This window comes from Pocillopora verrucosa, chromosome 13 (assembly GCF_036669915.1).
Source record: "Pocillopora verrucosa isolate sample1 chromosome 13, ASM3666991v2, whole genome shotgun sequence".
Classification (NCBI taxonomy): Eukaryota; Metazoa; Cnidaria; class Anthozoa; order Scleractinia; family Pocilloporidae; genus Pocillopora; species Pocillopora verrucosa.
In genome coordinates this window covers 11,298,580-11,310,300 of record NC_089324.1, presented here as the reverse complement: position 1 = coordinate 11,310,300, position 11,721 = coordinate 11,298,580, and the positions used below count along the sequence as shown (strand labels likewise).

Here is an 11,721-nt window from a genome sequence, read left to right as displayed (position 1 = left end):
TTTGTGTGGCTCGTATCTACTTACAAATTTTCTCGGGGTTGAAAATCTTGAAGTTCACATCTGTTGTCCTATCCTTCTTTCTTAAATTTCAGGGTCTTTTCTTTTTCATTTGTGGTCAGTTATTCAACAAGTGGGCTTTGCAAACCAGTTTCTCGTTTATTAAAAATACCCTACAGCAATTTTTCTTTTCCCTTCTTTGCGGAAATTCCACCATTTCACAGCAACGTATTTTGAGGAAGAGGTACTCCAGTGAAAAACTGCGAGTGAGTACCTGCAGCTGCTAGAAGTAATAATTTACGCCAAGACTCAATAACTCGAAATAACTCGCGTTTTTGTTTCGCGTGAGAGACGTCTCTAACTTGTGTGTTGTGAAGTCGAGTTTTAAGAGGTGGAGCGGTTGACCCCACACAGAACCCTCCTCCTTTATCCGGGCTTGGGACCGGCTAGATATTCCCTCTAGGAAACATCTAGGCGGAGTTAAACTCGATTAACAGAAGGCATTACAAAACTGGGGCCAACAGCCCTACAGGGAGGAATCGGTATCCCGAACACAAGCCGCACGTGAGAGCACGAGCGCCAAAATCAAAATTCACGTACCATTCGCAACGCCCGTGTCTCGCCTCTCGCGCTCGTCCAGTGCTTGTCTCCGATTGCCTAAAGAAAGCAATGATGCTAATTATCATCATCATGGTCATCACCATCATCAGGACAATAATAGTAGCCATGATTATGATAATACTACTATTAAAAAAATAAACAAATGACTAGACTATCGCACTTTAGCACAGATTAAACACACGGTTAGAAAAGCAAAAGTCACCAGGTACGCACCGAGGTGTGACCCATAGGGAAGGAGAGGCACAGTCACCTCAAGAAACAGCAGGAAAGAATCGCGAGTGACGAGGCTAACAAGGCAGGCTCCATCTGGTGGCAGTTAGAGAAGAAAGCCTAATAGTCGTACTCGTATGTGAGTAAGTTGACTTACTGACAGTTTTTCTCGCTCTGAATTAACTATGAAATTTCTGTAAAATAAATGCAGACCAATTCCCAGAATAGGAATCAACAAAAACGTTAATTTTAGCGAGTACCAGTAATGGATGGTGATCTTATGGGAAATTACTCGGACTCTATGTTTATGCACAATGTTAGATCTAACGAAAATAAGAAACATCAACTTAAGAAATCTGTGCATGTTTTCCTGAATTCTTTGTTGCAGGCAATTTTTCCTGGCCCCTGTCACGAAGAGCCAATTTTCGTTTATTTCAGACCCTTTGCGCACGCTCTACTTGGCCTGCAACTGCTTCTTGTGTTTCTACACCAAAAGTAATAATTTTACAAGCGACTACCTTTCCATTTTTCCCCACAGACGAAACAAAAGGGAAGAAAAGGGAAAATGTGGTTGTATCAGCAGTTATCTGCTAGAACTAGATCCTAAATAATCCCGCGATAAAGAATCGAAACTTTTTATAATCAGCCTTTCCCGACGTGCGTTTTTTTTTTTCATGTAACACTTTGATACCAGAGTTAATGAACCAAGAGTAAGAAGGCTACTAACTCTGTTGATACCATCCAGTTCAAGAACTTTGGACGTAACGCTGTTGACAGCGTTTAGTTCAAGAATTCACGAGAGCACGACTCTTGACAATTGACCAAAATCAATCAAACAACGGTTTCAATAACTTTGCCCGAAAAGTGGCAGTGAGGCGAGACCCAAACACGAGAGCCTGCGCGCAGGCTTAACAGAAAGCAGTAGACAGCATGTCATCGGCTTTTATCGAAACCCCTACTTAATGACACCTATTCGTAAAATCGGAGATTTCAAATGAGGATATTTTACGTCAGCCTTCCAGGCTGAATTTATTAATATAACAGAATTTCGGCGTTACAAAGTGTTTCGTTTCGCCGACCTTCCTTATTTAAATCTTTGATATCTGAAGCCAGAAAATATTTCGTGAAAGGGTTCAGCATGTTGAATATCATTATGCAAAACTCAAACCAAATTTCTTTTGTAAAAACGGTCTAAGTCAAACCACACCATGCCATTTATGCTTAAGTGTGCTGCTGGTATGGAATGCCAGAGGCCCTGGAACGATTTTCACATCCACGGGAAGTTAGCTGTGCAAAAATAAATATCAGCTCACTTGGCGATCCTTGGGTTGTCCGCCCGAATTTGAAGACTTAATTGACAGGGGCGAGGTGTAGATACCAATACTGTCCTTATTTTGGCAGGGAACTCGGTAAACTAATGGTTAGCACGCAAGACTCCGGATCGAGAGATCTGAGTGCTGATTCTGTCATTGTGTTGTGTTAGAAACTTCGCCCTCACAGTACCTCTTTCTCCACCTGGGAGAGTAAACGGATACCGGTGATGCAATTGAAAGAAGCAATTGAAAACTCCAAGTGGCTTCATACTAAAAAATCTGAGATGAGAGCATAGATAGTAACGACCTTCTCAATTTAGCAATCCTCAGAGGCAGCTATTCTAACCCACAATACCAGCATATCAAACTGCCTATTGTTATCGTTTTGCTATGAAGGCCTTTTTTTTTTTGGTTCTTTTTTTAAAGCGAAGTAGTACTCGAAGTTGGTAACTCAAAGAACACTTCTTCAGCTGCATAACCGACAGTACTGAGCATGCAATGGCAAATGTTCGCCAGAAAGCATCCTTGCGTACCGACGGCGAGGTAGTCAGTTCAAGGGTTGCCTACAAGTTCCCTTTTCTCTGACGCGAAGGAAAGTGATGGAAATGAATTTCATGTAACTCGGTTTTCGGTTTGTGAGGCGGTACATTTTCTTACCTGAGAAAGAATGATTGAAAATCGTTACAGAACGCCTCTCCAAATGCCGGTACGTAAACCGTGTCGATATTCGAGACGCCAAGAGGCGCGAAATCCAAAAGCGTTCACTCTTATGCAACGGCCGAGAGTTCTCTAGTCATCCATAAAGGTTTTCTTTCTTCCTTCCTCTATAGCTTTCTCTTATTTTCAGATCCACAATAGCAGTCAATTTTCCGGTTTGCTCGAACTCTTGGAGTGGGGAAGCAAGAAACAATTTGCTTAAAGGAAGGGAAACGCAAACCAGTAAAAGGTAAGGCAGGAAGGAAGGGTGTGACGACGAGTGCGGAAATCCACTGACTTGCGCTTCTCTCTTCTTATCTTTTCTTGACTTATCTGTTAATATGACCTTGTCATTCCTTTGAAGATGGATCCACGTCACTCTAAACCTGCGTCCTCCTCGAACTTACTGGAGTGTATAATGGTGAAAATGTTTTCGACTTTACTTCTCCTGTGTTCATATTTGACCATCATTTTTCAGTCTTTGCTGGCGTTACAGCCCATTATAAACTGAACTGCTAAGCCGTATGGGTCTACACATCCGGAACGAATTTCAAACTTTTTTCTTAATGACACGCGCATGCTAACCAAAGCAGAACGAAGACTGATGAAGGAGTTTAACCATCCGAACTCCTAACCAGACAGAATGTTCCAGCTACAATGTTCAAGTCTAGAATCCGCCAAGAATGTTTGCAAAAATTCGCAATCCGTAAGGGGCCAAATCCGTTTACCCAAAAACCTAATGACAGTCAGCGTCTCGCCCCAGCTCCACTCGTCCTCTTTAAGTAATCATCAATCTTACCATTCTCTGTCCCGGAAGACTCCTTCGGGTTTAAGAATGAAAATTTGCGTTCGTTAAAGGAGATAATTGTGGTATTCCAGAGCGAAATAAAAGCATGGCTGTATTACTTTTGGTGTTGAAATCGGCCAAGATAACCCCTACCGGCAAATGCAGGATCAAGCTGAGAACACTCCGAAAGGTTACCTAAATGACCGCAAGGTAAGTGAATTCTCGGAATCAGATTGCCTTCTATCAATCACGTGTTTCTTGTTTGTCACGCAGCCTACACGTTAGCGTTCAGTTTGACTTCGAAGGTACTCCGTCCTCCGCCTTTGTCCGGCAGCAAGAAAGATGCTTTTTGAGAGACTGATTTGCCTTTGAAGTCGAGTCAAGAAACGTCACCTCGCATTGTCTATCTTTGGTTTGTTCGTTTATTCGTTTTTTTTGTGTGAGTTTGAGTTGGTGTTTTTCCTTTTTTTTTTTTTTTTTTTTTGAAGTTCAAAGAACATAGCCAGTGATTTTTAACTTAGTAGAGTGGCTATAACGTATTGAGAAGTGTTTGGTTTAATCACATTACGGTGTTGAAGTTTTTGTAATAACTTACATTTTGGGATCAGCAGTTTTTCACATGTAAATTCCAGTGGGGCGAAAAGAAAGGTTTGGAAGTCACATGCTGAAAAACACAGCGATCATGAACAAAGAACATTTCTATTTCTGACCGAAGGGTGCTGATCCCAAGATGTAAATTGCTCTTCATGACCCTTCTTCAAGTGAAGAACCCTTTCGTAGAAGCGGCCAGAAGAGCCATACTGAACAGCTATGCTGTTTGACAATCGTTACATTAATGTAACGTGCATGTGTAGAGATAAGAGGGGAGGGTGGGGGGGGGGAAGAGAAAGGAAAAAGGGTTGGAAGGCTGATTTTATTCATTCATCATCTACAGGAGCCTTGTGGATGACGTAACAATCACGTCATCCACGAAAGAATGTCATAAAGATCACCGTTTATGTTGGTTCATGACAATAATTTCATTAACCCGACCCGCCTCGTGCCATCGGTTTTTTGTCTTAGACGTTTCGATTTCTGATTAGCTCATTTTGCTGACCTACGTGACTGACTTTTCGATAGAATATCGCCGTGCTCCCATTAAGCGTTACGTAGGAATGACGCTATTAACTATTCGTTTGGCCTAATTAAAGGAACTCCTTGTAATAAAGATGAATAATGTAATTATATAAATCATTATCACCTTTTAAGCGATAATATTGTGGTCGAAAGCTACCAATCCGGAGCTGTTAAAAGCGTTCATCTCATCCAATTACTATCTCCTTCCAAATAACGTTTTAGATCTTTTATTGCCGTGTAATAGGCGAGTATAGTGATTGGCGCCGGATAAAACCAAGTGCTTTCATGTGAGGATTTTGTCTACATCATGACCACCGAGATTGGTTGATAAACCAACAACTTGTTAACTGTCAAAGTTAACATATTTGACATCGTGTAATGAGCCGTCATGTTTTAAGCACTACCAGGTTTTGCGATGATTTCTATTTCATTTCTTTTCTTTTCTTGTATTCGAGCTTCTTTCTCCTTCTTCTTTTTATTCAATTAGCTTCATACCTTTTTTCCTTCATTTTAATTGCATATGCGATGCTTTTTAATCATCACTTGTTCAAACTACAATACCTCTCTCATTTAACGTCTTGGAACAGACCTTAATAAACATAGAAAATAACATGGCAGCTTAATAATTCAAATGTCTTTAAATTTCCTAAGAAGTACATATCACATTGACACAATTTGCATAACATACAATATTCAATACATATGTGTACATGATACTTTAAGGTAACTTGGAAATTTTCGTGAAATATATACGCAATTCTATTAGATATCACATACGAGTGTTTTAACACTAGTATGCAATTTAATTATCTCCTCGATCGAGGTGTTTTGTGAAATCTAAAGAGGGAGAAATCGTCTGACACCTTCGATCATAACAAGTCTAATATATTCAAACCATGGAAACGCAGAGATCAAAGTTAAACCCAATGCAAATTGGCAGGGAATACCCGATCAAGGACTGTTATAAAGTTTGTTCTTAGTCGTTCAACGTAAGGGTTTACGAAAATAGTCCAATCAAAGACTTGTTCGCGTGAAAAGCATATATTTCACTCGAGATAAGATTCTGTGCGTCAAACAGAGAGAACTTGTTTGCGTGGAAAGATTCTGGCCACGGATTTCACGACAGCGATTTTAAAATAAGGTGGAATTCGTTGTACGAACCGAACAAACCCGACTGGATCGAACGCGAAAAATCCTAAAAAGAGGCAATTTTCAATAACAAAGGTAAGTGCTACCCGGTAACGGCTAACTTTTGTTGAAGAAAAAAAAACTACAGTTATAATTTCATTTGTTTGCATTCAAACAGGTCAAGTTGAACGAAAACAATGGCAGAACGTGGAATAAGCGATGTTATGGACGTACTTAAACGCATCGAAGATCATCAAAATGTCGTCGGTGTAGTAATTGTCGACAAGGATGGCCAAGCGATACACAGCACTCTGGACACGATAGAAACAACTTATTACATCCAACACTGCAGCGCTTTAATAGCCATCGCTAAAAGTACAATAAGAGAGACCGACCCTACTGACGATATTCAGTTTTTCCGGATACGAACGAAGAAGTTCGAAATAATGTTGGCGCCCGAACACGAGTACTTACTCATCGTGATACAGAACACTCCGAAATCCGCAGGAAAATTTCCTTAAGTTGAAAAGAAAACCCGGTGCTCAACGTAAAAGAAATGACAATTTCATTTTGTATCTCTTAGCAAACTGCTTTAATTATCAAACCCAAGATAAACGAGCGATAAGTTCTGATTTTAGATTTTAAAGTTTTGCATAGGTTTCTGTTCCATGAACAAACGAAATTTTGGTCTTTACACTCTACTGTTTCAAGGACATTTTGTCACGGATGTTTTTCACGATTGATGTATACAACAGAGAAGAAGTTTGACTGCTTTTTCAATCTGTCGTTGCAGAAAAACAGCAGGTGTATATGGTATTCTTTCATCTTTTTTCATTAATATTAATTACTTTCTTTGTTTGTACAAATATTACTTCTACAAAGCAAAACATATGTAAAAAAGAAACCAAGAGGAGAAAATCCACGTTAATCATTTTGCTCGTGGAATTCAACAAAACCACACAACGTTTCTTACATTTATTAGAAAATCTATGAAACATTCTTATCAACTATGCACACTAATTAACCTTTTTTACTGTTTGTGGGAAAACTTGGTTTTTAAGATTTAAAATGAAGTTATTATAGAGGTTCATTTACTTGCAGTTCATCAAACCTCTGGCCATGACGAATGATCAATCGAAAGATTTTTCTGGATTCTCTTAATGGGAATCTAGATTAAAGTTCAATATGAGAGATAGGAAAACAGCATTATGACATAAAAACATTGTATTGAAGGACTGATATTAAGGAGTACAGGCTTAAATGAAGAAGTCCCAACGAACTTTGTCTGATTTCTTGTCCTGATCTTCTGATGGGCGCTCCACAAGCCTGGACGATTCTTCACTGGTACCTAGACAAGTCGGAAAATACACTGTCATACTACAAACTTTTGAAATATATGCCCCTATGAGATCAGAGTCTTAACGTTCTATTTCTGGGCTCCACCACGAAGCCTTGTTCTCATACAGTTCAGTTCTAGGAAAAAGTCTGTAAGCCGCACACGCGGTACTTGCCAACTTTTCTATGGAAAAAATACGCTTTACCTTGGAATTTCAAAGTCTTGTGAAACGTGTTTGATTACGAGATGCGGGGCAGTTGCACTTTAACATTCTACCCTCTTGCAAACGCTCTCTCAGTAATGAGCTTCCATCAACATCAAGAAGATGAATATTAGATTAATCCCCTGAAATGTTCTGCACAGGATGAATAGATCTCGTGGCGCAAACGCACCCGATGCTGGACTTCCAACTCTTCCCAAATCTTCCTGGCCAGAGATGCAGCTCAGTATTATTAAACTCACCATACTCTATCCCTACATACGAGGAATTTCCGCGTGAGGATCCGTTAACAAGCTCCAGTCGGTACCTATACAAAAACCGATCCTTCGTCTGTGTTCTAACTCTTTCTTCTCTTCCAGGTCCGCCCACCGAACCTAGAAAAAAAAAATCGACATCCAGAGACCCTGTCAAACGGATCCAACATCATTCAAAACCGCTAAATCTGAATTGTTGGACAGAGCTCCACATTGTTGCGCGTGGGAACCAAACGAATGAAAAGCACTGGATGCAACATTAGGAAAGGTCTGGAGGTCTGGAAACAACACCTAAAAAATTTAAGGGGTAACAAACCCAACAGAGGTACAGAGATACTTAATGAGCACGCGCACATATCATAAATGATGTTGAACACGAGCACCGATGACAAACATCCTTTGTCCAACATCATGCGATAAATGCGAGACTCCTTAGATACTTGATAACACGAAACATCACCCACCCTTTTCTTTCCAATGCGCATGTCTTCTTCACGTTCATCATACGGGTCATCGTCATCACTCAAATGCAATGGCGGCGACTCTTCTCGTTTCCTCTTGCTTTTCATGGGACGGATACCATCAAGTTTATCTGGAAAAGAAAAAAATCAAAAAAGGAGTCAGAAACAAAAAGGGAAAGGCAAGAAAGAAAAAACTCTCGCGGCTTGGTTTGCGAACCGTTTACACGCTAGCATCAGTATCCACATTCTCCATAATTTCCTCAAGACACTTCGGTTGGATGGACAAGGAGAAATTGTTTCAAAATCAAAGCTAAACGAATGATTCAGCAGTATATCTGTGAAAATAAGATGCTAATACGACTCTTATGGCCGGTTATCTACATGAGGTCTAACACAAAACGTGGTTTTAAGCAAGCAGTGGCCCTCATGTATTCTCTAATACGGTTCTTTCCATTACAAAAATATTCCTCCACTACTAGCTTTCGGCCCTCTTGACACAATAATTGTTCAGAAAAAGCTGAGCTTAACTCAGGACAGTTAAAACACGGTTTGCTAAACAACCGGCCCTTAGGGTTTGACGAGGGTTAAGATATTTACAAGAAGATCGCATCTGAAAGTCAGTTTAAATCTTACCAATTTCATTAGGAAACATATCCGTCAGAGTAAGAAAGTAAATGGTAAAAGGGTATTTCAAGTCAAAGCAACTCTTGTTATCAGATTAATGACAGTCTGGAAATGATCATGTCAACACGCTTTCGCAGGTCAAGGACGTAGCAAACTCGACCAACCATACGGAATTCATTTCATGTCTTGTAGATATTTTAAATTACAATCTCTTGGCTAAAAGAAAAACGTGCCTGAGTCTAAATTTGTTAGAGTGCTAAATTGAGTGCTAGTATATATTTCATGTTTCCAGTGGTTCAGCCGCTCAATCCTTATTTGGTTTCCTACCATAATGCTCCGTACCGTTTCCAATGACAGGAATATCTGCCATTGATAGAACTAACCGATTAAGAGTTCTTGCAAAGACAGAGCTGCTTGACAGTTCGGATCACTTGATTCAACCTTACCTTTCTATTCACTGAACGCATTTTAAAATTGGCAAGAAAAACTCGCTAACAACATTGGTAAAATGACCCGGCAGCGCGTTTATATCGCCTAAGTTTTTGTACTTTTAAGCTCTCTTGCTCAATTCCACCATGCTCTCTGAGTGCAACATAATTTGTGAATTCGTATAACACTGAAGAGCTTTTAAGAGCCCATAATTAAGGTTTCGTGCCCTGAGACTCCTTTGAGTCTTGGAGGACTGTATAGTTTCCAAGAACTTTGCACAATCGTTCAACACGCGTTGGAGAATGACAGAGGTTTGTATTTCATGCCCTTCTCCGAGAAGCGAAAAATTGATTTCATCGAAGCGAGGTGAAGCTATACCCTCCTTTTCAAGCGAAAATGAACGATGTTATTTTCCATTTTTAAACAATTACGCATTCTCTGTTCGAAACAATCTATTTGCCAGTCATCATTACAGTGACTCGGTGCACAGCCGTGGCCAAAAGCTTAATGTAATCTTGGACTTTGATCTTTTTATCAGAACGAAAGTTTTTTCACTAACTGTGAATAATATTTTCTGCAAAACAACGTTCTATAACGTTAGTAATTAGCAAGCAGCTTTTTCTGTACATTTACAAGACGGCTACTCACTCAGTTTGTCCTCAGCCGGCTCCATTTCTTCCCATTTGCTGCGCGAAGGCACCTGTATCTCAGACTGTGAAATAATCAACAGACCCTGTGAAAATGAACTACAAAACAGCCGCAAACCGCACAAAAGATATTTAACGTTATAACTTGTGGTATTGTGTCAGTCATTTAAGTCTGTCTCCTTTTAGTTCACTCTCACCTATTTTTCACTGTCTCTTCATTACATCGATGACCAGATGAACACAATTTTCACACAATAAACCACCGAGACTAGACTTGGAATGCCCAAGTGTACTTTTCCAATTTCAAACTACATGAAGCTTAGTCAAAGGCAATCTGCCTTTTCAATAGCTCTAACAAGAAGAAGAATTCCCCTCGGTCGTTTCAAAAATTAACTAAACCTTCCCTGATATTCTGCGCATTCTATGTTGCCCATGCAAGCCTGTACACCAAACCTTTAATTTACGTTTGTAAAGGTAAAAGTGTTTGAAATGTTAACGTGCGTATATACTGGGAAAACCGACAAACGAAACGTAGACTTGGAAAAACTTAGCTGCGTTCGAGCTCAATTTTTTCCCCATAATATACCTGTGTTTCCTTTCCCTAGAAGGGAATAACGAGGAACAGACGTGGCAACTGTTTCGCTTTTGAATAGGAATTAAATCAAACCAAAGATACGGCAAAATTTTTTTGGGTTTTGGGGTTTTGTGTTAGACATTTCAAAGAGTTTTACATGATTAATGCCAACGCTGACTAACAACAGCAAAATAATATGCAAAATTTAAAAATTTCGTGTTAACAGACTTTTGTGCAAATATTACACTTCAGACCAGTTTTCAGAAGTGTGTAACGAACTACGGTGTCGTGCTCTCACCCATAACAGTTGTCCTCATCTATTTCGACCATATTTTGTTGTAATTTGGATCTAAAGTACATGTTCTTTGTTGATTAAAGTTAAAAATATTTCAGTTGGCAATTTTGCTACCCCAAGATTGAATATTTTGTTTTTTTGGTGTTTTTATTATGAGAGATATTGTTGATATTCTTTTACCGTAAGGTTTTCATTACATGATAAATTAATTATCTAAATTGTATAAATTTCATTTTACATGGCAAAAACGGGCGTAACAACCTCTCAACAGGTCTCCTTCACTTCGGAGTAATTTTTTTCATTTTAAGGCTGGTTTCGTTTGGTTTTAAGAATCAGACCGTGCTGGGTACATCAGACTTATCGTTTAATTTATGTTCGTTTTAGTTCATACAAACATCTTCTTATTACTTATTTTAAGGCGTGGAGATGAGTTTCCAGTAAGGCGGGAAGGGGGGGGGGAGGGTGATACACTTGTTTCTTTTGGCATCGGGGGATATGTGAAACTATATCACTACATGAGCCAACGCTTTTCGTTGATAAAGAGGAGAGATTACTTACACTAAGACACCCCCTTTCATCGGCAAAGGCCGCGTATTTTATTCATTCATGAGAAAGCTACTTACGATCATCCAACTGTGACTCTGTGTCCAATGATGTTTTAGTTTCTGTTGTAATAGAGACATTATTTTGTTAGTTCTTACCTCTTCTTCCTCTATTGGTTCCTGCTGTTTTTCCATTTCTTCTGAACTGGCCGCCACAGCTGATTCATCTGCTGCCTCCATCTCAACCTGTAAGCAAATGAAGTTTTAAAAACACAGCTGCTTTAACCCTAAAACCCCTAAGAATGATTAGCATCTAATTTCTCCTCACAATATCACCCCTGAACCACACATTAAGGTTATGAGAATAAAGGAAATGATCATTAACAAGAGAAGCTCTTGATTGTTAAACAAATTATCCTGTTCGGTACCAGACCTTACGAAATATACGGAGAATAGTATGGAAAATTAGCA

The 11,721-nt window shown here is 39.5% G+C and overlaps 1 protein-coding gene across 2 annotated transcripts in view; it reads right to left on the bottom strand.

Annotated features, from left to right (window-relative positions):
- Positions 1–5,957: 5,957 nt before the first annotated feature.
- LOC131799007 (uncharacterized) overlaps positions 5,958–11,721 on the bottom strand; it is a 21,491-nt gene continuing 15,727 nt past the window's right edge. For both annotated transcript variants that reach the window (XM_066160700.1, XM_066160701.1), the window contains exons 17-21: positions 11,410–11,496; positions 9,841–9,904; positions 8,143–8,270; positions 7,667–7,798; positions 5,958–7,216 (exon numbers count right to left, since the gene is read on the bottom strand). In XM_066160700.1, coding sequence (XP_066016797.1) covers positions 7,679–7,798; positions 8,143–8,270; positions 9,841–9,904; positions 11,410–11,496 — 399 coding nt within the window. In that variant the 3' untranslated portion in view covers positions 5,958–7,216; positions 7,667–7,678. The remainder of the gene's footprint in view (positions 7,217–7,666; positions 7,799–8,142; positions 8,271–9,840; positions 9,905–11,409; positions 11,497–11,721) is intronic.